The sequence below is a fragment of the Pseudochaenichthys georgianus genome, chromosome 24 (assembly GCF_902827115.2).
Source record: "Pseudochaenichthys georgianus chromosome 24, fPseGeo1.2, whole genome shotgun sequence".
NCBI classification, from domain to species: Eukaryota; Metazoa; Chordata; class Actinopteri; order Perciformes; family Channichthyidae; genus Pseudochaenichthys; species Pseudochaenichthys georgianus.
In genome coordinates, this window is record NC_047526.1 from 33,983,263 (window position 1) to 34,008,471 (window position 25,209).

Genomic DNA, 25,209 nt, shown 5'->3' on the forward strand with positions numbered 1-25,209 from the left:
TGTACATAGGCCTGTCGCGATAAGCAATTAATTTACTTATCGCACGATAAATGAATTCCGTAACTTTTCTGACCTTGATACATTTACATGTACATGAGGATGTGACTAGCAGTATGAAAGGATGTACTTGAATGTAGGAGAGTAAATGCCTTTTCTTGTCTCTGCAGCTGTGCGTCCTACGTTGGATGTGTAGGAGGAGCCCAGGCGCTGTACTCCGCCCCCTCGTGCTCTGTGGGTAATGTTTGCCATGAGATCATCCATGCTCTGGGTCTGCACCACGAACACAACCGCAGGGACCGCGACCAGTACATCTCTGTGGAGTGGAGCAACATCATGCCAGGTGAACACCTCGCTGGGAGACATTATGCTGTAATAAGAAAACACAATGAATTGTTTTTCAATTTCGCATATTTTAAACTGCATATTTATTTTTGGGGCAATTTGATGTAGAAGTACATTGTAAGGTTTTAAGGTTTTATTTTAGATTATACAAATCCTTAAAGGCACAGAAATAAAACATAAAATGGTGCTGTAGCTGAGGATGATTAGAACAAACCAACTCCATGTTCTGCAGAAATCAAGGTGTAATGAATAATTCCTGATTTGAAAAAGGGAAACGAAGCAACTTCGAGGTGAAACAAGGAGACACTCAGAACCTGCCGTATGACCTCAACTCCATCATGCACTATGGAGAGTAAGTCTAAACCCATCCTCGTGTATTTCTTCCCCTGCATAACATTTAAAAAGAAAAACGAATAATAATACCAATACAGGATGAATGAATTCTAACTTGGGAAGAACTGTATGTGATAATCCTACACAACTATTTCGTAAATTATCTTTTGTTTCAGGTCTTACTTCAGTAAAGATGGCAGTCCGACGGTGTTGTCGAAGACTAGCGGGGTGCAGATAGGTCAAAGGACACACCTCAGTGAGCTGGATGTACTGAGGCTGAACTCACTCTACCACTGTGGTAACGACTAACCAACTGCGCTATTGTCAAAATATATTACAGACGCATGCATAATCAAAACTGAAGTACAGTTTTCAGTTCATGCAAAGTATTCAAACTTTACTCAGACATGAGGAGGGACGCACTGAGCCACGCTGATGTTAACTGACATTAACCATGAGAGTAATAACGTTTTTGAAAATCCTACCCCGCTTGCTCTTTCCTTTTATTGAAAACGTATACCTACAAGCCCTAATGCATATTGTTTATTTTTATAATGGTTAATATACCGCTCTGTGATCAGAAGTAACAATTTGAAAGTATTTAATTAATTAATCTAATTGAAAGCAAATTGGGGTCACTACTGGAAAGGCCACTTCATGTTTTTTCTTTTACCCAAGTAAGTAATATCCTGAGCTAAAATGCCAACATTGTTGTACCTTAAACAGTTTTCTAACCCTCGTTGGTATCGCCACAATATATTCAAATAAACAATGAAGTGCTAACAGTAGGATCTGATTGTATCTGACAACCGTGTGTGTTGTAGGAGGAGCTAAAAGCACAGCCTGTGTGCTGTACACTTAAGCCATTTTTTCACATGTTTGGCTCGTCTGGGCTTTTTTTGTAAAAATGCTATTAAAACATGAAACTTGGTGACCATCGGGCTGGCCTGCATGGTCTGCCTACAAAACACATTTTCTTTTAAATAAAAAATATATATATGCATGGATTGGATGCATATACTAGATAATAATCTCTCACTCCTAAAACATCTAAATCTACTTCCAGCTTGGATAATTTTTCATAAAATACATCTATTGTTTGTTCTATACGCTTCTTGAAATCCTAAAAGCACAGTTTTCTAGAACGTATTACAAATCGCCTGAAAATGGTACAAACGGGCAACGTGTGACGAAGGTGTTGCACTGGGCTACATCATGCAATCGAAAGTGAAATTTAAACTCGCTCCATTGCGGAGATATTCCCGCGAGATTCACTACCCCCCCCCAGTTGACAGGGGTCGTCAGTCACTAGCACTGTTCTTCTGGGGGTCGCGGGCTGAAAAGTTTGGGAACCCCTGCACTAACAGCTTCTTATACCATCACTTCATTTACCTGCCAGTAACGATAGACTATGATGTAGATCCTGCTTTACATATTCTAGCGTAAATGTTAAATGTCAATATTAGTGTTGACAAGCCCGTTTGTAGCCTCTATTTAACCAGGTGAAGCCCCTTGAGATCAAAAGATCTCTTTTTCAAGGGTGACCTGCAGGACGTTGTATAACATATTTCTTTATCTGTTTTTATAAGACCCTAACTTTACTAGTATGTGTGTATGTATTCATCTTAAGTGAAATGCAGATCTTTTTCCATCCTTTCAGACCTTTTTTAGGATAATAAAAGTTGTTCTCATGTATTTGTAAATGTGCTGACACCCTCTCTGTGCCGGTGGGTATCAAAGTGTCGGGTTTATTTGGGCATCTCAGATTTACCACAGCTCACAAGGTGCTGGGACCAGCTTGCGGATGAACTGTTAGTCTGCATCTTCTTAAAGCGGTACGTGGCGCCACATTATTGCTTTTGGCCTTTTTAGTATTCTTTTAATCTCTTTGCATCTCTGTACTTGGAGTCTATATTTGTTAGCACTTTGGTAAACTGGTGCTATGAATAATTTGTCAGATTAGCTGCTACTGTCTGTTGGTGCACGGACAACTACTGGATTATTTAAAACAAGTTGTAGCGTCTCGGTTCCTACTTTTATAAATGGATTATTTCATGTTTATTTATGAAGGACCCCATGAGATAAGGATTTAAACTGAATAATTGTAATGTGTTTAATGTCAAAGACAGTTTTTGAGAGATTTGATCTGATATTTGAGTTCGTTTCACACATTCCTTCAAATAAAGTCAGAATTCTCTGATAATATGCTCCACGTTCCTCCTCTGTATACCTCCTGTTTATCTACCATATATCTGCTTTTAATCTACAGTTTACGATGCTGTATGGAGGCATCGCTGGTGTTCAGACTCCATGAGCGAGGTCCAGAGGTGGTGAGGGAGGTGCTCTTGGAGCGAGGATGGGAGGAATATGATGAGGAGGAACGGGAGGAAGAGGACTGGAACTTGTACTGGAGAGGATCTGCGTTTCGCAACTCAGAATATCTCAACCTAATGCCATGGCAGCACCTCAACCACCATCCCAAGACTGTCGGGATCACACGCAAGGTGAGGACGCTCTGAAATGTGGTGTTAAATGTGTGTTTTAAAAGAATGCAGAGATGTTAGTGCTATTATACATTGATACATGAATCATCAGTGTTACTGTTTGTGCTTTTTGTCACACGGTGTGTCTCAACTTTCAGTATGGTTATGGAGTTTGTACCAGATCTCAACCAATGCAATCTGTACTTTCTGAAGAAATAAAAAAGCCTTTGTAGACCATTCACATGCGCAGCAACCTATACAACACACTACAAGAAAAAGCTCAACAAGGCCTCTTACAGTTAAAATGACCCCTCTCTAAAATGTCTCCTTTAGGACTGTTTGGCACGCAACCTGAGGAGAATGAGAACCACGTTCGGTTCGTCTCTCTACGACTTCAGTCCCACCGCCTTCATCCTGCCCAACGACTACACTCGCTTCCTGTCCGAGTACAACAAAGTGACGAGAGGACCGTTGGCCTATTGGATCTGTAAGCCTGTGGATCTCTCTAGAGGCCGAGGCATCTTCATCTTCGAGGATATGAGGGAGTTAGTCTACGACTGCCCTGTTATCGTACAGCGCTACATCAGCAACCCTCTGCTCATCTCCGGCTACAAGTTCGACCTGAGGATCTACGTCTGTGTGAAGAGCTTCCATCCACTCACGGTTTACATTCACCAGGAAGGTCTGGTGCGCTTTGCCACAGAGAAGTACAACCTGTCATCTCTGCACAACCTGTACGCTCATCTCACCAACACCAGCATCAATAAGTTCAGCCCCTTCTACAAGTCGGAGAAGGAGAGAGTGGGCCGAGGCTGCAAGTGGACCATGAGCAAGTTCAGGCACTTCCTCCAGAGCCAATACATCAACGAGCTCCTTTTGTGGCAGAGGATCAATAACATCGTGACTCTAACGCTCCTCACCATCGCTCCCACCGTCCCTTCCTGTCCGAACTGCGTGGAGCTGTTGGGGTTCGACATCCTGATCGATGCAGAGTTCAAACCGTGGCTTCTGGAGGTGAACTACAGCCCCGCGCTGACTCTGGACTGCCAAGCTGATATCACGGTGAAGAGAGGGCTCATTGGCGATCTGATAGATTTGATGAATTATAAATTGACTGACAGCTTGAGAGAGAGCGTGTTTCAGAGACAAGGGTACAGCAAACCTTGTATCCATGCCCAACACGCCTCACCGGTTTCAATACCTGTGCTTAAAGAAACCAAATATCAGAAGCGAAGAAACAAATCTTTACAGACTCTCCCTAAGATAAAAACTCATCACCACCCTGAACAAATCAACCAAAGACAACATGCTTTTGCAGCGGTTTACCAAAGACACCTTCCCCCTGTTCACCTAAACAAGAAGTGTGCATCCAAAGTAGTGGCAGCCAACAAATCCGACACCGATGACATGACCTCAAATCTGATACTCGGCCCACAATCGAGAACAGACGTGTCAGTGGTGAACAGACAGACGTGGCCAGATCGTGCCCCGTGGCTGACAGACAACAGGAGTCTTCGTGTGTCTGAGGTTACAAACTACGACGACACTGAAACAGAAGCCGAGGCGGACGTTTCCTCTTCGTTACCCAAGATCCCACACAGGGGGCTTGGATTCAGACGTGAAAAGCTCCTGGACATTTACAGGTAAATACAATACTAGTGTGTCGTCTGTGAGTTTGTAAAAATAGAAAAAAAGCATTGTTTTTATATGGATTAATGAATTAGTACAAATGCCCTGACCTTCAGATAAACAAAGAGATGCATACCAGCCAAGAAGAGAATACAATTACCACAAAGACACACACAAAATCACAAAAACAAAATGTAAACGGCTGCAAGGAGACACAAAGAGACTGACATTGACTTTGCAAAGGGGTAAATTAACACCTAAAACGTTCAGACACCTTTTTGAAGACCAAAACAACTACAACAGTGACATTCAAAACCAAGACAAAGAGATACTAAACAGTTGCAATAAGACACAAAGAGACTCACAATGATATACCACACACACAAAATTACTACAGACCAAAAAGTAACAACTAAACCTATTACAAAGACTCAAACAAAATGACTTTGAATCCACCGAAACAGCTGCAAAGAGACTTAAAACCACTGTTTTGTCAGAACCAGAGAATGGCAATTCGTCACGTGAAGCGACGTCCGTTTGTGATGACGCCGCACAGCTGATGTCTGACAGCAGCTCTGTCCCCGTTATTTCCACACACACCCCCGCCTCTGTTAGTACACATTTACTGACACAAACATGTGTATCATCTGTTGTAGACCCAAATATATTAAATACAATAAGAACTCATTCTCAAAAAAGATAAACGCCATTCTTTAAATGTATAAACGAAAAAAGCGATCATGAAAATGTTTCCAAAAAATGAATAAAATTATTTTTGACCACTTTGTTGTTCAGATATATCACATATGTGTAACTAAATGATGCAATAATTTAAACAAAACACGGTATAAACTGAGAAGTGACTCCCGTGAGGTTCATGTATCTTCTTCACTCCGCTGGGAAACTGCTTCAGCATCAGATCAGTGCATGCGCTGCATCGTCCAATCAGTGAGCGATACACAGTAAGGGGGCGGGGCGAGTATCTGAGGATTTCATCGGAGGATGGTCTGGTGGTTCCTCGGTTATCGCTCCTCCGGCAGAAATAAGCATAGATATATATAAACACTAGATGGCGCAAGGGAGAGTCCCCAGCGTAGCTCACCGGCGGCCATCTTGCCACAGTCAACAACTACTGCTACAGCTGTTGTAAGGTGAGTGATCTGCACAGAAATACTCTTAACTCGCTGAAATATTGACTGATTTACAAACGGTTTGGTTTATTATAAAAGTTATTAGCATGGCTATGATACAGGAGACACGACATGTTGGAAAAAAAAGTTCATGATTATAATTATAAGTATGCAATATCATAACTACATATTTGATGTTTATAACAAACCAAACCGTTTGAAAATTGAGCAATCTATGGTTATTTCAATAGTGCACCATATACATAATGTTATGAATGAGCGAGCTGCCTGTGGCAAGGTGGTGGCAGGATGGGCGCCATGTGGCAACGTCGGTCTCCATTGGCCAGCAGCGCGGGTGAGTCATCTAGTGTTTATATATATCTGTGGAAATAAGCGCCATGGGACGGTACTCAAGATGGCGCAGACAAATCAACTTCCGGTGATACCGAGGACCGAGGAAATGAAAATAACCGACCTGAGAAGCAGAAGTGAGTAACAGAGAGGAGACGAGACTCAAGGATTCACCCAAAGACACTGCTGGTAATATATTTGTAAATGTATGTATCTGTTTGAAGACATGTTTGATTAAATTAATTTTGATTTCTAGTTAGTCTTAAGTATTAAGCTAACATATAAGAAGCTGGAATTTAATTTACTTTGTTGAGATGAATTTACTTTGGATGAAATGTTAAATTTAATTGTCACTTGATTACATTTAAAACCATAGAGGAGAAGTTAAAGTGCTAAACATTGAAATGTTTATTTGCCTAAAGTTAATGAAAGTGTGTTTTTGTGATGCAACAGGAAGCAGATGAAGGCTGAATAAATCTACAATAACTCAAATAAAGAGGAAAGATTCAAATTTGAGTTGTCCTTTTGGAGTGAACCAAGCCATTTTCGAGTTGAGGCCGGAGTCAATCGAGCAAACCAAATCATAAGTTGACAATCACTATGAAAAGGAAAAAACACAACATGACGAATAAACAACAAAAAAGTGACACAAAACAATAACAACAAAAGAGGCTAGCTAAAATAAATGTGTGTGTCCTGCTCCTATGTAGTGTATATATTAGAGCCGGGACTCGATTAAAAAAATTAATCTAATTAATTAGAGGCTTTGTAATTAATTAATCGAAATTAATCGCATTTTTAATCAAATATACATATTTGACCTGAGAACAGTGAGAAGCAATTTTCACATGGACTTGACTCCAAGTGGTCTACAGTGGAGTGCAATCCAGTGAGCCAGGGAGTTGGTTATTTTCTCAGACGTGGACTTACTTATCCTGGCCCTGAAACCAGTCATCTGGTTGAGTGGGTCAGGGTGTGGTTCCTTGCACTCGGAGTCGGGCTAACGTCCATGCTAGCTGCTACATGCTTTGCATTTAGGTGATACTTTAGATACTTGATGTGCTGCGGTGATATGCAAATTATTTTTTGCATAATTTGCACACAACCGTGCTCTTATCGACGCTTCCATCCGTCCGTTTTTTAAAACAAAATGTCCCATCCACGGGGCCGACCAAAGCGGTCTCATCAGCTTGTTCGTTCATGTTTGACTATTGTTCACCGTGGTTTGTTGTTGTTTGAAGTCCCATGCTGAAGTCATGATGATAATCGGTACGCCTGAAACTCATCCAGTGAGAAACGTTCCGCTGTGCAAAAATAAGTGCGATTAAAGTGCGATTAAAATGCGTTAATTTTTTTAACGCGTTAATTTTTGTGCAATTAATTCATCTTAATTAACGCGTTAAAGTCCCGGCCCTAGTGTATATATACAAGCTCAGTTTATTACTAATGATTCCCTCCAGTAAATATTTGTTTCTGAATTCATTTCATTTTGATCAAGTATGCAGGAATGTATGTCATGTTATCATTGTGTAATTCTTGTTTTCATTCCCTTACCCACATCAGTGACCCAATTCCAACCATTCATTCAGATAACAAACACGTGTTGTGATTGTTTCACAGTGGGATTCGGAGAGTAAGAAAAGAGAGGCCGGCAGCACTGAACCGACAACACGTTACTCCGCTCAGAGTCGGAGACTTTATCCGGACGTTCCCGTTCAACGCAGCCACTCTGAAGGCCTCGCAGCACACACTGGATGTTAAACAAGTGATTCATGAGCTGCACAAGCTCACTGCTCAGCTGGCTTCAAGAAAGAAGTTGAAGAGACGAGAGGAGGAGGAAGAGGAGAGAGATGGTGAAGAAGACTTTGATTCTCTGTTGTGGGGGCCGAAGGATCCTCCATTGCTCAGTTATTGTGTTAAACCCTTTTAGAGGTGCATTTCTTTCTTTCAGACTCTGATGCAAAGCTTGATTCCTTACTTTCTAAGAAAAGGGAAATGTAAACATCACTTTTCCCTGGAAGAATGGTTTGGGAATTCTGCTAACAGCTGTTCAAAGTAATGAATTGTACATCACACACACACACACACACACACACACTATTAATTAAATATGATTATTTGTATGAAATATGTTCCTCTGTACCCTTAAAAAAATGCTTGAATACTTGATTGATATGAATACAGTTCTTTTTTTTCCACACATGGTGGTTACGCTTTGGCAATGCCAGGTTTGGCGCAGGCAGCATATCGACTGCATGAACATGTAATGAGATCAGTCAGGGCTTTGACACCATCTTTTGTCCGTCTTCATCAATTATTGCCGGGATGCTTAAAGGACACTTAAATACTAATACTAGTATTAAATACTTCCATTTTAAGTGTTTGAAGCCACTGAGAATGTGGATGAATAATTCTGTTGAAAAACATTGAAATATTAAGTGAAGAGATGGAATAGATTTGTTTCCAACATGTACACAAATATATCAAATGTAAGCAGGAGGAAGTAATTATTTCTATCATGTCTTATACCACATTTTTACATTTGTTCAATGCATACAAATTCAGCCTCAACTTAAAGGAAAATAAAGCTTTCCAAAAAAACAGGGACACTTCAAAAATAATACAATAAAATACATTTTTCCCCTGCATTCAATGTTGTTTTTTTAAATTATGTTGAAATCTGAAAAAAACATGTCTTTATTTTCACTAGTTTTTCCATATGAATTCCTTTGACTATTTTCCAACATATTTAGCATTAGCCTTGACAAGTTGTTTATTTTACACACATTCCTATTATACATTTCTCTAAGATTTGTATAGGCTGTCTTCTTTATTATACAACGTGCCTAAGATATTGCACCGTCTGCTACATGATTTGTGACTAAAGATAAGATCATACAGTGTGTTTTACCTCCGACTGTCCCTCCAGGCTGTGTGCAGAACATCTTCTGTCCTCTAGACGGCGCTGTGGTGTGACTAGTTTCTTCCTCAGAGCCTCCAGCTGAGGTTCAACTTCAGACCAATCAGCATCCCCTGCTGCCTGAGGGCCTGCCTACACACACACACACACACACACACACACACACACACACACACACAGTGACTCATGTGTTGACTTGAAGTGGGAGTATGTTTGTAAATGTTAGCTCAGATTTACGCCCTGTTGTGTTTAACACTTCTCCATCAGACCTGATGGATGTGGCTCAAGGGGTAATTATGTTTCTAGTAATCATACTGTAACCGGTTTGATCCCGACCCCTTCAGTCAACAAGTGTCCCTGGCTGATATACTTAATAGCTTTGGATAAAAGCATTTGTTAAATAACATGTGGTAATAATTACTCTCAGATACCAGGAAGTAACTTCAAGGACGTCAAGATTGAAAGTGAAAACATGTTCATCCTAAACCATGCCATCCTGATAAACTATTCAAATACAATGTTCATATTTAACATGAAACCTTTTAATCTTACTTATCACTACATTTGGGTGGGTCAACATTCAAGATTATGGTATTATATTATACCATTATGTATTTAACATGCCATATAACTTTCTCTCACATGAATGTAATCTAATTCAATTGTCTCTCATCACATGATGGTCTTGAGACAAAAACCAACCAACCACACAATTCACAGTATCCTGTTGTTGGTTTGAAGGCCATCATTATGTCAGCTCTCTTTCGTAGTTCTCCACTATATTTTAGACTATTGCTTCACTTCTGTGTTTTTATTCTTATGTTTCTAGCCTTGATTTATGTGTGTATAGTTTCTTTGTATGTGTAAAATAAGTTACATGATGCCTACATGTCCCTTCATCAAAGAGAACAGGTTCTACACATTTCTGATCTAATGAAAAAGCTGAGTCAGTCTAAAATGATATGAAAATCTTTTTAGACTACTGTTGCTTTGTTATTCTATAATGGAACATTATACAATGAACCAGAGGAGTTAACACAGCTGGGATTACATGATGTCTGGTAAATATACTCTGGGTAAAGTGAGGCAATTTATAATTGTTCAAACAGCGTGCCACGTCAAGTTTCTTGGACAACATCTGACTTCAATAGCCTTTGTTTCTCGGTCTTTACAGAACCAATGTTTGCACAGCACTCAGTAGGAATGTTAATGGAGACATATTCTTCTCATATCCAGGTGTATATCAGTATGTAGTGTCTCTACTTTAAAGAGTCCTCTCCTGCTGATGTTCAGGTGTATATCAGTATGTAGTGTCTCTATTTTAAAGAGTCCTCTCCTGCTGATGTTCAGGTGTATATCAGTATGTAGTGTCTCTAATTTAAAGAGTCCTCTCCTGCTTATCAGTTCAGGTGTATATCAGTATATAGTGTCTCTACTTTAAAGAGTCCTCTCCTGCTGATGTGCAGGTGTATCAGTATGTAGTGTCTCTACTTTAAAGAGTCCTCTCCTGCTGATGTGCAGGTGTATATCAGTATGTAGTGTCTCTACTTTAAAGAGTCCTCTCCTGCTGATGTTCAGTTGTATATCAGTATGTAGTGTATCTACTTTAAAGAGTCCTCTCCTGCTGATGTTCAGGTGTATATCAGTATGTAGTGTCTCTACTTTAAAGAGTCCTCTCCTGCTGATGTTCAGGTGTATATCAGTATGTAGTGTATCTACTTTAAAGAGTCCTCTCCTGCTGATGTTCAGGTGTATATCAGTATGTAGTGTCTCTACTTTAAAGAGTCCTCTCCTGCTGATGTTCAGGTGTATATCAGTATGTAGTGTCTCTACTTTAAAGAGTCCTCTCCTGCTGATCAGTTCAGGTGTATATCAGTATATAGTGTCTCTACTTTAAAGAGTCCTCTCCTGCTGATGTTCAGGTGTATCAGTATGTAGTGTCTCTACTTTAAAGAGTCCTCTCCTGCTGATGTGCAGGTGTATATCAGTATGTAGTGTCTCTACTTTAAAGAGTCCTCTCCTGCTGATGTTCAGGTGTATATCAGTATGTAGTGTCTCTACTGTGACATGTCTCCATGCTGTAATGTTCAAAAAGCTCTTTTTTTTTCTCATGCTGCCTGTGCTGCAGCACAGAGAGACTTCCTCCAGAGGGAACACAGTGATTTAAGCCTTTGCAGACCGTTTACATGCTTAATTACGTTTCTGTGGCAGCCATATAAGACATACTGTAGTTTACCACGCCTCCTGACATTAAGTTTGAAACATGATGGGATAATCGTTTCTAGTATGACAAGCAGGTGAAGACTCAGAGAAAAAACAGGCATTAACTTGTCTTAGGTGTTTTCCAGATAATACAAGTTATTCCGGGACAATACTGTACGTGCTGCCGAGTGTGAATAATGCAAACAAAGAACAAGAACACCAATTTGCATGTTCTTTCAACATTAGTTGCATGTCATTTCCTGCTGTTCATTCCTGACACAATACCAACACACTCTCTTGTTGTTCAGGGCAGGTCGGTTTCACTTTACCTTGTATTTAAAGGGTTACTGAGTTCCTGAAAGCATGGTTTAACTTATGCTTTGACATAGTTTGTTATCTACCGGTGGTACCAGTTCTGCAAAACACACTGCACAGTGTGGGCGGTAATCATGGCTGCAGGGAATCTGGAAGGAGCTTTTAAGAAATGTCGAAAGGTAAATTATGACAGAGGCCTGGCTGGTTCATTCATTTCCCAAGATAAGATTTGTTAACAATCAAACGTGTTTTAGTGGGAAAGCTGGTGTTGTGAAACAGGCCAGTGATGTCGTGAGAAAAACTGAAGCGGTTTGTTAAGGAACAATTACCCAGAATTGCCGCAGCCAAATCACAATTTTTTTGTATTGAATGATATTAACGTGTCGTTTTATCTTTTAATAATGTCAATGAATACCTTGTAAAAATGCAGACAGTCGATTTGACTCACTAACTACTGTTGCTACAGAATACCGCTTGTGTGCCAGTGTTGTTGAAGCATGCTGTTGTATCAGGTTACACACAACTAGCCAAGATCATCAGATTAGATACACCACACTGATCCCATGCTAATACTGTTACAGCAGTATGTAAACACGGCATTGCACAATAAAAATAATCATAAACAGTTAATATATCAATAAACAGAGCAGTATATATATCTAGATAGAGTATTTCTATCAAACATTATAAATACAAGTTAGCAAACACTGTATATATGAGTTTATTGAAGCTGAACTCATTTACCCTATAATTGTCTTGGTATGAATGTCTGACTTTAGCTTAATGTCATATTGCTGTAGTGTCTCATGAGATTAAATCATGCTTACACCAACTGTCCAGATATAGTTTCAAAAAATGTCTCATCAAAAACTCACCTGGACTTTACTGGTTTCCTGTTTTTGTAGACTTTTGTTTTGATTTCTCATATCTCTGTCAGTGAGGATGGTATCTCCTTTGCAGACCCTCTTCATCTCCTCTGTCTGATCCCCTCTTTCTCTGCATATAAACAGAGACATTTAAGAAATAAAACAAGTTATTAGAAACAATAACATAGTTTATCATGTTCACTATCTTGTGTTAGCATGTAAGCTTGACAACATTAGCTTATTTCACTGTGCAGCAGTACAGCTGATGGGAATAACACTAGTTTGTTTAAGGTATGTTTTGGTTGTGTAGCATCCAGAGGAATCAGGGATGTCTGTATATTAAATGTTTTAGATGTATGGCAATCCATATCCAAGTCAACCCAAGTCTTTCAAGGATTAAAGTCTAAAGAAAACTTCATTCTCAACTCGTCTGCCATTATACAACTGTTTAGTTTTGTTGATATTATTACACTGAGTTAAGGTGGTTCAAATAGGTCAACAAGTAGGGAAGTGGCATTTTGTTGTGTAGATATGCCCATCGTTTCATGTGCGTGCTTTCTGTATCAGGAAAGAAAATATATGATGATAAAGCAGAGAGGAAGCTTAAGCTAGCTTCATGTTAAACTGATGAAATGACAGCAGAATACTTCCTGTGCCAATGCAGCGCTGCATAGATGAGGCCGAATGCTGATCAGGTGATATATTAGTACTGAATGAGTACTTTCAGCATGAATTCCATTTAGCTTGCCATCAGAATACCACACAAGCAGAAAAAGATGTTTGTGCAATTTTTGTTGAATCTGCAACATCAGGTTTCCTTTCCAATATCATTATAACGGAAATGTTGATTGCACAAATGTACTGGCTAAAGAATAATGACACCATCAGCATTTAGTTTGGTTCTCTGAAAGTCTTGCTTTCACTGAGATATTCTATATGCCACCAGACAAGATCTCTTTGATGTTTTCTAATAAAAAAACAGCCAGTTATTCAAAGCTGGATGATCTTATGCCCTCATGTGCATATTATTATTGACATCATAATGATGAGTGGCATTGAAAAGGAACTCTGATGTATGAGAATATTTGTTTTTTTGCCTGATAGTCTGAATAATTCTGCAAAAATGGTTCCTTAAAGTAGGCTCTGGGGAAAACGGAAAGCAAAAACTGGGCCAACAATAATACCACTTGTAAAAATGCTATGTGGGAAAAAGGTTGAAAACTAAATGTGCCACTTAATTTTTTGAAAGTATATGTCAAGATCAATTTAATCATATTTGTTGAGCTGTTAGTAGATAATTGTTGCTGAGGGCCTGATCCAGATCCAGGACTTGTGTCACGTTTCTGTTTTACTAGTAACTTCCATCCCTCCTCAGCATCCCAGAATCCTCCTTTGAAAGGTTTAAAATGAAATGGGAATCCTGCAGCCCAAGAAGGGGAGGATGGGATGGGAGCTTGGGAAACTGGTGACACTGGGAGGGTTATCTTCATCCTCACTGCCACCACCAGTAGGGCTTCTCGGAGAGGAATGCGTGGGAAATGAATTCAGAGGTGTTGGGACTTGACTTGGTGCACAAAGACAAAATGCTGTTGTTGTTGTTGTAGCTTGTTTTAGACCTTTGACCCGGTTTGAGCATGATCTGCTTCCTGGCCTCAACTTGCTGCCCTGGCAGAGATGAACATGTGTTTTTGTTTCATCACAGCCCATGGATAGAGTTTCCATGTTAAAGCTTTAGACACTCTCTATGTGGTCGTTCTTAAAACTAACAATAACTTCCTGATTTCTGCAGGCCCGAGGGGAATATCTGTTGTCTTTCACAAGGGGAGGAATGTTTAAATGTTGCATTAAGTTTGATTAATATGCATGTTCGGGTGTGGAGACGTGAGCTTTCTACTTTTCTCACTGAACATCTGAGCTTACAGACATTTTTCTAGGAGGTGCTATAAATTCAACTGACCTTTCACCCCGTCTTGGTCAACAAGCTTTCCTGCAGTTTCACCCATGTTTTCCATTTCTTGGTGCCTCAACCTTTTCTCTCCAGTAGACTTGCGAACAAAGGGCGTCAGCTCAGAAGGTGATTGATTAATTCTGCCTTCTTACTCAAGGTTATCACTGTTCCATTTTTCTTCCACATGGGTGGACTTTCACTTCACTGAGTGTCTGTGGTAATCTGTTTTACTTGGAGATGCAGAGTTTCAGGTTTAAGAAACAGAGGAGTGATGAAGTCAATTTGTTCTTGGCTGCGGACCCAAGAAAAGATCTCACCCTGAGCTCTATATATGTTCTGGTCTTTCTCTGGCTGCACTCGTCTGTTTTACTTGGAAAGGTAGAGTTTCAGGTTAAGGAAAGAGAGGAGTGTTGAAGTCAATTTGTTCTTGGCTGCGGACCCGAGAAAACATCTTACCCTGAGCTTGATTTCCGTTGGGGTCTTTTCTCTGGCTTCACTCGGGTGTCTGAGGATTACATGAACCGTAGCAAAAGGTTTGTGAAGTACTAAACTTTCGGCTATGCTCAGGCTGAAAGGTCAAGGACTCGAAAGCTTCCAGCTGCATTCCCTTGTGTTTAAAGACCATAAATGGGGCAGAGGTTATCTTCATACTGGGCTGCTGTTGGCTGAAGAACGACCTCCTCTGGAGTTCATGCTGATAAGATAGAGAGAGACCTTCAGATTATTTCTGTCCATAATGGAAATGTCCTCACCCTAATGCAAGATGTAACGTCTCTCTGTTAAACTCATCATTTGGGTGGCTTTTGCCGATATTTCTGGAAAATAAGCCCAATCATTTTAAAGTAAAGCGTGAAACAAATGTTCTACTTTATAGTTATCTCAGATAAGGTTTACAAGAAACACCAGCCGTAAGCCAGCCCTCTGAGTACCTGTCTTCAGAGTTAACAGAGTGGATATTAACTATGACATCCACCCTGTTAACCTTGAAGACACTTCGTCCAGCTTTTATCTGTTTAGTCTGAGTCTTACCAGTCCCTGGGGTGGGATGAATATGCTCCGTTTTCCCTTTTTTTTTTTTATCTAAATGCTTTTGAATGGGACAAAACATGTAAAATGCAGAACAGTAATATACAAAGATCAGGAATGAGTGCTTCTGCTGGATAACACATGAAGTAAAGCTTCACTGTGTGCACGCTTGAAGCCAAAAGTATGTGCTAAACATCTCAACCTCCTGTGAGAAAGTATGGATGACAGCGAGAAATCTCTTAACAGCTTTGAGTTATCGCAGCAGGTACAACTTTACACTGAGTGTTACTGGAGTCACAGGTCTGCTTTACAAGTGAGAACACTGGTCTGATTGTTAATCTGTCTGAGAGGCTAAGCATCGTCTACCTCTGATGCCGCACCGTTCAGATTCCTGCTGCATCCAACACTCACAATAAACAAGCCATGATTTCGATAACAAAAATAATTACCTGGAAGAAGTCTCGTTTTTATAATGATTGTTGAAAAATGCCATGTTTAGAATTTGAATAGTACATGTTATTCAAACTTTTAAATAATCAGCTTTTTACTGACTTTGGGACGGCATCTGTAGAAGCCACATTGATGCTGCAATATGAAAGTAATCATCTTGGCTTTTACATGTTATGAGCCAACTCTGCTAATTAAAATAACAGCACAAATACTGGAGAAGCACAATGCCATGTAGACAGAAACCACATTTCATTTATTATAAATGAGAATGAGCTCTTCCCTAATTTGCTCTGTAGCAACAAGGAAATACTTTGACACAAAATCAACAATATATTGAGAGTATCGTATTGCCCGTAAATGAATCATAAGTTCAAAGCAACGCGTCTGTTTCCCATAATTGCAGGGAAAGCTTTAACCTGTTTCACCCCGAGCCTGTTTTTCAGGTCTTAGGCTCAACAAATGACCATATCTTCCCTTCTAAAAAGGGTTAAATTAATAATCTTTTTTCTCAAAGCAAGGTTACACCTGTGAGTTGGATGTAGAAGTGTCAGAATCAAAATAGATGTTTTTATTTTAAAGTAAATTCAGATTGAACACAGTAAAAAAGTGTAAATTATTGTGTCCGTCCAAAAAATTACTTCTAGTGAAAACCACCCTTGAATGATGGGATGGTAGACTAAAAGCTTTAGGAATCCAAACTACAACATATAATAAGTACCCTGTATCAAGTTTGATGCAAAACAAGTTAAATTTGACCTTTTTAGAGAGATTTAGCAACAAAAAAACATTTCTGGGGTCATTTGGGTGGATTTGACCTATCTCTGGCCCCCCTTAGTCGATTTTGCTGATTGACATCTCTTTCTAACCGTCAGAGCCAATGGAATCGAAGGGGACTCCCACATACTCCTTATTTGGTAATGTGTGTGTGTGAGACTGCTGCATAGCCAAGACCGGAAGCTGAGATAACTCTGGTGGCTACCATTAGCAGCTAACTTTTACTCTCTGATTTTTACATAAAAATGGAATTATGGATTATAAATAAAAAAAAATATTCCACAGAAACATTTCAACCTATGGATTAACCGATTCAGTCTTGTTTTAATGCCATTGAACAAGTCTTTTGATCAGATTGACAGCTACGGTGAGACGATCTCCCGTAAAAGCTCCGTAAAGGTACGTGTTTGTACGTGATGTCTGTGTGTTTGCTTCCCCTGTCAAGAGTTCGGATCAATCAGTGATGATATACCTAAATAATCTGTGGAACCTCAGCTTTAATCGAATATCTTGTATGTGCAGCTACGATAAGTAATAATAAGGGTATCTTTTATCTTGAGTTCTGTGCCAAAGTGCGTTAGCATTTTTCGCTCAGGGGTCATTTAGATGCTTCTTATGAGACTTGTGTTTTGTTTTGGTAAAAATGGTTTGAATCGTCCGTTAGCTGAGATTATTCCCGTTAATCTGGTATAACTAACACATTAATAGGCAGGGTTGGGTTGTAACGGAATACATGTGTTACAGCGTTACGTAATCAGAATACAAAAATCAAGTAACTGTATTCAGCTCGCGTTACATTTGAAAACCAAGTAATCTGATTACAGTTACTTTCGTAAACCTGAAGTGAATACATTTTGGATTACTTATTGGAATTACTGGTGGAAAGATTTACTCACAACATTTAATATGCATTACTAAAGGTAGGCCTACAGCCGAATCATCACAGCGCACAAATTACCGCCGTAGATGGACCAAAAAAGCGTTTGAAAAAAAATCGCGGGTCCGCTCAGTGAAACAATAACAACGAAACAGGGAGGAACAAAAGTCTGCGTTTAAATTGCGCGCGTGCGTGTGCGTGTGTGTGTGTGTGTGTGTGTGTGTGTGTGTGTGTGTGTGTGTGTGGTTAAAACACATCAGCCTGCGGTCGCTCTTTCTTTAGCCTTACTAATGATTATTTTTTAAGGTAAACACAGTGAAGGCGGTGCGTGGAAGGCGGTGCGTGGAAGGCGGTGCGTGGAAGGCGGTGCGTGGAAGGCGGTGCGTGAAAGGCCCTGCTCGCTCGTCTTCTCAGAGGCTGAGTTAACCCTCCCGCTGCCTCCTGGTGCTGCAGAGATTTCATGAAGTGAAGGAGGTTTTCCTTCTATAAAACAGCTGTGGGCATACTGTGAGTGTCACGGACATGAATTCATAGATCAAGGCAGACTGGTGCACACACTCTCATCCGGTGCTTAAACAAATATTGCTCTAAATCCCTAGTCGAAATGTCCTTAAAATGAAGGCCGAGTTGGACATTTTAATTCATGTCCTGCCAACATTGGCAGGACAGAAGGCGACACGCCCGTTCTAAGCCGTGTCCCTCACTCCTCACATCCCAAGCTGCATCCCCAAAAAGTTAATTATGTTGTTACATCGTTTCAGATGTGATGTTTCAGTTGTGCTCTTGATAAGCCATTAAAACAGTAAAAACACGTTCAGTTTCCTTTTGCTTTTTGTGTCTCCTGTTCACCAAAACATACCCATCTGTGAAGGAAAAAGAAAGTAATCAAAAAGTAATCTAAAAGTAATCTGATTAGGTTACTTTTTTAAGACACGTAACTGTAACTGTATTCGGATTACTTTCAGAGCCATGTAATCAGTAATCAGTAACTGATTACATTTACAAAGTAACCCTCCCAACCCAATAGGGGATCTTAATATTTAAGAACCTAAATGTATCAGAAAAGAAAAAAAAGAACCCGCCGGGGCTTAAAGCCCCTGTCACACTGTCCCGAAATTGACACCCGATGGACACACGAATATGGAATTGTGAATTTCGCACGAAGATGGCCCCGAACCACACACGAAGGCAACATTTACATTACATTTAAGAAATACAACTGCAATGAAAGTACCAAAAACAATTATGTTACAGTACTATGATACTGTACTGATATCTTCAGACTTTGTTCTTTACTTTATCCGTCTTTATATGTAGAAAATATTACGTTTTCTCCGTAATGTTGTTTCCATAACAACAACAATTTCCTGTCAACTGTCCTTCAAAATAATATATTATATCCTTTTTAGTTTCACAGAACAGAAATTGGGTTATTTACATAATATATTTACATGATTTTGTTGTGCAATAAAACAACCCGATGGACACACGATAAAGGAAATGTTCAAATTCGGCTGTGATCGTAGCAACATCGGGCCATTCGTGAGAGCATCTTAAGCCATCGTATGATCGCTGGTGGAGTTTCTCAGGCTCCGGCAGCAACTTCGTGAGCGGTGGTAAAATCTTTGGCATGCCAAAAAATTGCCGAAGGACCTTGCGAAGGTTCATTTTCGTGTTGAATTCGTGTGTCAATTTTGCCCTTCGTAAGGCCATCGTGAGGGCATCTTGTTATCCTCGGTGCCATCGGGCATTCGCCCCGATCAGAGTGAGTGTGAATGCACCGATGATAACACGAAGATTACACGATTTGACAAGATGCCCTCACGAGTGCCTTACGAAGTTGCCGCTCACGAAGTTGCTGCCGGAGCCTGAGAAACTCCACCGGCGGTCATACGATGGCTTAAGATGCCCTCACGAATGGCCCGATGTTGCTACGATCACAGCCGAATTTGAACATTTCCTTTATCGTGTGTCCATCGGGTGTCAATTTCGGTACAGTGTGACAGGGCCTTAACAGGTTAAAGGTCCCATGTCATGGCCATTTCTCATATCATAATTCCATTGTTGAGGTCTACTAGAATAGATTTAAATTGTGCAATTTTCCAAACTCACATTGGTTTCCCATACAGCATCTCTGTATAGTATGTGTATTCACTCTCTCTCCTAAACGGCTTGTTGGAGTTCCTGCCCCCCCCCCCCCTCCCTATGAGCCCAGTGGACGTCTGCGAGACACAGCGAAACCCAGCACGAACACACACACAAACCCGCAGCCTGGCTGGGAGTTTGTGTGTGTGCTCACACACCGACTCACAGCCTCGGCACGTCCCGCCGTCTCAGGGAGGAGAAATCGGCGGAGCTGCAGCTGAGAAAAGATTGAGTGTGTGAGGAAGTCCACGGATTGGTCAATTTGGAACAAATCCACGGACGTAACGTAACGGCTCGGTCCATGTTGACCAATCCACGGAGGGGTCGTCGTTACGTCACTTGGTTCTCGGAATAAAACAATTGAAAAAGATAAATCTCCAACGAGGCGTTCTGTGGCAGCATAGACAGGTATTTTCTGTGTTAGAGTTTTACTCGGTACAGGGTGTACTTTGAGGGTTTGTGACTGACGGTACGTCCACACAGCTGCGTTAAAATAATCTTGGAGGTGGGCGTATCTGAAGCTTGGGGATGTTTTGCGAGCAACGCGACCAACAACCAATCACATGAATCTCCCGCCTGTGACCTTTTACATGCATAAAAAGCTACATAACACACAAGAGGACAGGTAATAACCGGAAAAGCATGACATGGGACCTTTAAATTATGACATGAAATTGCCCTACTATCAATCCTTATCATAAAACGTATCTTGCTGGTAGCTAAAGTCAGGCTGTTGAGTAGATACAGAGGGCCATCAGACCCTTAAATTACAATTTGATCCTCTGCATTGTTAACAGACTAAACCAATATTAAATTGAATCATTGTCTGACTGGAGGAGAAGGGAAGATAAATGATCATAAAAGGTAAAGATCTCACACCTTTAAATCCAAGACATAAATCTTAGATCAAAGCTAAATAATGCATTAATCATCTCAAGCTATAAAGCATAGGGATTAAGGGATACATGGTCACAAAACAAACATAATAGACTGATTGATTTCTAACAAAGTGAAGTTTTCGTGTACCTAGTCACGAGGTCATGTCCTGCCCACGTCTCGAAAACCTGTTTTAATCTTGCGAGCTGTCTGGACTTGTAGCTGCAGTCGCGCAGGAGTTTGAAGCATGCAACGTTTGAGGCATGCAGAGTTGAGTGAGAGGCCCAAAGCTACCCCCCCCCTTCTCCTCCCTTAGGACTTAACATTCCTTGCAACCCCATTGACTTTTCTTTACATAGTAGAACAAAATGACAGCAGCACTATATCCATCTACTCAATGCGTACACGTACATTCATCATCAATTCCCAGGGAGCCACATCTGCTTACTCTAAGGACAAAGTTCCTAAAATGTCCCTTTTTAGCATCTGCGAAGAACGCGCGCAATATTGAACAGAGAGCAAAGAGCGGAAGCGTTTGAAAGCTGTCATTCAGTAGCTTCTGGGAGCCCTCAAGAGTAGAACAACGGTTATTCTCACAGTTTGTGCCAGGAAATTGGATTATGCATTGAAGGAATATGAAATGTACCATTGGCTGCCTGTCAAAAGTCAAATCAGTTTTAGCAATCAGTAACACAATGTTTTCATACGGATCCAGCAAGGGCTTGTCAGGGCTTAGCACAGCGCGCATACTTTGACTGAGTTTCATCTCTTAAAGACACCACCTTTGTGCTTAGTTTGATGTTTACTACGTCCTAGTATATTGTTGTTAAGAAACTGTCTTTTAGTATTATGTATTTCAAATGTAACAGGCTGGTTTTACTCCTTGTTAGGACCACTGATCCAGCATTGGAAAAGCAGCTGTTGACTCACCTCCTCAGGCTACAGTGGAAGGCGGAGCTACAAGCACAGGGGCTGAACTGCAACACAACTCAAAGAAACCGTGAAGCATTTTTGCTCTGCACTCTGAGAGAATCACTCCAAGGCTCAGGAGATCCTAACACCAAAGACTTTTGAAAACGGAAAAACACACGAGGACATTTAAAACCTAAAAGAGGAGTAAAACAGGAAGGCATTGGCAAAACTTGTTTGGCAAGTTTGTTTTGTGGGTGAGACTTCATGTTTGCAGGGATTTCCTTGTCAGAAAAGAGAACACTTTGCTCTAACACAGGAAAGTGTATTTCACTGTTAAAATGGCAAACGCCACGTTACTTACCACTGTATCTCCCTACACAAGTATTGAGGACTGCCTTGCCACAAACAAGGCTCTGTATAAATTCTATGCAGCTGTCACAATTATGATTTTCATCCTGGCATTGCCTCTGAACGCATCTGTCCTCCACCTCTTCATATTCAAGCTGAAATTCTGGAAATCCAACACCAACAACGTCTTCCTCTTCAACCTGGTGTTGGCTGACATTCTCCTGCTCTTCTGTTTGCCCATAAAGGCATACAACTTCATCCAAGGAGAGAGGAGGAGTGATAACGACACCGTGTGCAAAGCCATGCTGTTCATGTTGTTTTTAAACCGAGGGGCCAGCATTGCCTTCCTGACGGTCACTTCCATTGATCGATATTTTAACGTGGTGCACCCAGGTCGAAAGAATCTTTTAAGAGCTCTCAAGAAATCTCCTCATATCTCTATCCTCATCTGGTTGCTTCTTCTGCCTCTCACCATCCCCACCATGCTCAAAAACTTTGATTGCTGCAACAGCCATGGCAAAAACCCAGAAGATGCTCCAGAAGATATATTGATTAAGGTAAGGTTTACTCACTAAATAAGTAATTATTGTAAATCGTCAATATACAACGCTTTTAACAAGTTAGTTTTCTATTGGTAGGTTTTCAGTATCAGTCCCCAAAATTAGGTTAAACTGCATGAGATGAGTGAAACGGAGTAATTCATCCCAAATGGTTAGGATTTACTTGGTAATGTTTTTGTTTTGGGTATGTTTAATTCACGTGTTTCTCACACTCAAATGTGGCAACGCTGTGCTGAGTGTGCACATTTGGATAATGACACACTGCTGCTTAATGTGTGCAATACACAGTTGACACAAAGTGAAGAGCAGTTCTGTGGAAACATCCTCTCAACCTAATGTAACAAAGATGATCATGTTATCAATGTGAGTACGGTGTTGAGAGGCCTAATCAGGAATGCCGTACTGTATGTGGGTCCAGTTTTAGGGAGTATTATCACTCAACAGCACCACTTACTGTACAGTAGATAAAGTCTGATTCCAGAGCTATTTTTGCACTGACACAGCACATAGTGTTGCTACAATTAAGACATGTTAAACCTGGAGTGTGTCAAACTGCACCTAATATCACAGGGACAGCTACAACCAAATGTAGTCAGTGTCATATAGACATGATGTTTATGGACAGTTACCAAAAAAAGTATTTGAATCTGTTTTATCAAACTCAGACCAAAACCCCCAAAATGTTGCGTTCAATATGATAAACAGTCCATTTAGAAAAAGAAGGACATCTCCATATTTGTGAGGTTGGAAAAAGCTTCTTGAGACTTTTACCATTATTTTAACATTTCATCAAACATACAAATATTTGGAGTTTATTTTTCTGGTGATCCACTTATCAATAAGCCAACTACTAATGTCTGGTCTAGTGCTTTTTACTTTACTTGTTACTTTACAGAATAAGATTTTACATGAAATAAATATTTAGAATAGTGGTTAAACTTCTGACCGATGCTGTCCTGATACTGACACAATTGGTAGAGAGTAGAGACACAAGGGCCAAATATTAACGAGAATTTGTTGTTGTTGATATAAAAAAGACGATTAACTTGATCTTTTTTCTGATTGAAGGATGTGGTGGACAGTTTGCGAGAGGTGGTCTTCTTCACCCAGATCCTCATCCCCTTCGTCATCCTGGTCTACTGCACCGTGCACATCGTCAACCGGCTCAGGAAAAAGACTGTGGGCAACAGGACGAAGCTGAAGCGAGCGGTGTTCCTGGTGACCTCCGTCATGGTGGTGTTCTCCCTCTGCTTCCTCCCCTGCACCATTGCCAGGATGATTCTGCTGATTGCCCGCGTCCAAGAATGGCCTCTGCCCCAGCAGGATACAGCTGCGCTGCTCTTCGACGGCCTCATGGTGCTCTCCTACATAGACTGTCTTCTGGATCCGCTGGTCTACTGCTTCGGCAGCACCAAGTTCAAAGGGCTTTACTGCTCTACTTACTTCCCGTTCTTAGTGAAGGACGGTGAAGTGCCGATAGAAAGCTCATCGGCGGGAAACACACTCCCACCTACACGCAATACTGTCATTTGAAAACCATTTCACAGGTTTGTCTGTGTCAAGCAACCTAAACAGATTACTACCTGAGACTGACAGTGTGCCACTCCCCCCCCAAAAAAGTGCTTACTTTGAAAGGGGACTCTGAAGGCAAGTGAAGACAGTTGTTATTTAACTTTCTATAGATGCTCGAATAGAAGTATATACATATGTAAATAGAAAGATCTTGTTCTACTAGAGTGTGTGTTTTTATTAGCACTGTAGATGTACTATAGTAGTGATTCAATAGATTATTAATGTTGGTGGATTTTATTTTTGTGAAACATGAGGTTCTTTTTAAGGGGAATGACCGTCTGCCAAAAATATGCACATCTGTTTTTCAGTTTCTCTTGTTTCTGCTTTCGACTTTAATCCTTTCAAATGCTCTCAGAAGAATGTGATCTTTCAAATCATATTAACCTCAGGCGACTTGTAACTTAGCTTCCACTGTGTAGCAACCTCTAGTGATTGAAGCCATCAATTAAAGCACAGAGAATATAAACATGTCTTGGGACAAACATTTTCTATGAAGCTGCAAATGGTAAGAAATGTCCAAACTAAGGAAATGTAAGAGGGGGAATGAAATGTATGTAACTGAAGCATATAGCCATTGAGGTCATTCCCCTATTAGATAAGACTTAAACCAGAAGGCCCATACAGGAAGCTGATCCTTAATGTTGATTTATGATGGAATATCACTTTCTATGCTGTATGCAGAGAGAGAGGGGGTTATATGTTACTGTACATATTTTTCTAACAATAAAAAGACACTTAACTGTCCCTCATTATGTTCACTATTGACTGCATATGTGAAGATCAAGTTTGGTTTCCAAAAAAGAACATTCCCATACAACTACATATGGGAATACAGCTGCATTGTCAATTAAGTTTAGAGGGAAGCCGATTTATGTTGGCTACGTTTATTTGTTGATGTTTCACAAATCCATTTATAAAGAAATCTGCAGCAGTCTGCGTAAGGCAGGGGTCAACAAACACAAGACTTCCACCCAGGAGACATGTATATGTTTGAAATGTCAAACCAAAATTCTACGTTGATTCATTTTAAATGACAAAAAACACCCTTAGTTAAGCCAAACCAGAACTGAACATGACCAAATAGTAGCTTTCGTTCAATTTGTATCGTTTTAAAACATCGATTGAATCCAGAGTAAAACATGTTTCCCTC

At 40.4% G+C, this 25,209-nt stretch overlaps 3 protein-coding genes and 1 long non-coding RNA gene across 4 annotated transcripts in view; 3 read left to right on the forward strand and 1 right to left on the reverse strand.

Annotated features, from left to right (window-relative positions):
- Positions 1-1,128, forward strand: part of LOC117439755 (hatching enzyme 1.2-like) — a 20,882-nt gene extending 19,754 nt beyond the window's left edge. The window contains exons 9-11 of the mRNA XM_034075804.2: positions 168-340; positions 613-694; positions 852-1,128. Coding sequence (XP_033931695.1) covers positions 168-340; positions 613-694; positions 852-984 — 388 coding nt within the window. The 3' untranslated portion in view covers positions 985-1,128. The remainder of the gene's footprint in view (positions 1-167; positions 341-612; positions 695-851) is intronic.
- Positions 287-20,952, reverse strand: LOC139433092 (uncharacterized). Its single transcript, XR_011642656.1, has 4 exons — positions 20,818-20,952; positions 12,581-12,701; positions 9,180-9,320; positions 287-367 (listed from the first exon to the last, which is right to left on the reverse strand). It is a non-coding gene; the product is annotated as an uncharacterized lncRNA (long non-coding RNA).
- Positions 2,958-8,198, forward strand: ttll2 (tubulin tyrosine ligase-like family, member 2). Its single transcript, XM_034075659.1, has 3 exons — positions 2,958-3,179; positions 3,492-4,801; positions 7,889-8,198. Exons 1-3 carry the CDS (start codon positions 2,958-2,960, stop codon positions 8,196-8,198), a joined length of 1,842 nt encoding a protein of 613 aa, XP_033931550.1.
- Positions 20,953-21,566: 614 nt separating the features above from the next.
- gpr31 (G protein-coupled receptor 31) lies at positions 21,567-24,803 on the forward strand. Its single transcript, XM_034075803.2, has 2 exons — positions 21,567-22,484; positions 23,556-24,803. The coding sequence occupies exons 1-2, from the start codon at positions 21,918-21,920 to the stop codon at positions 24,018-24,020; spliced, it is 1,032 nt and encodes a 343-aa protein (XP_033931694.1). The 5' UTR covers positions 21,567-21,917; the 3' UTR covers positions 24,021-24,803.
- The last annotated feature ends 406 nt before the right edge of the window (positions 24,804-25,209 follow it).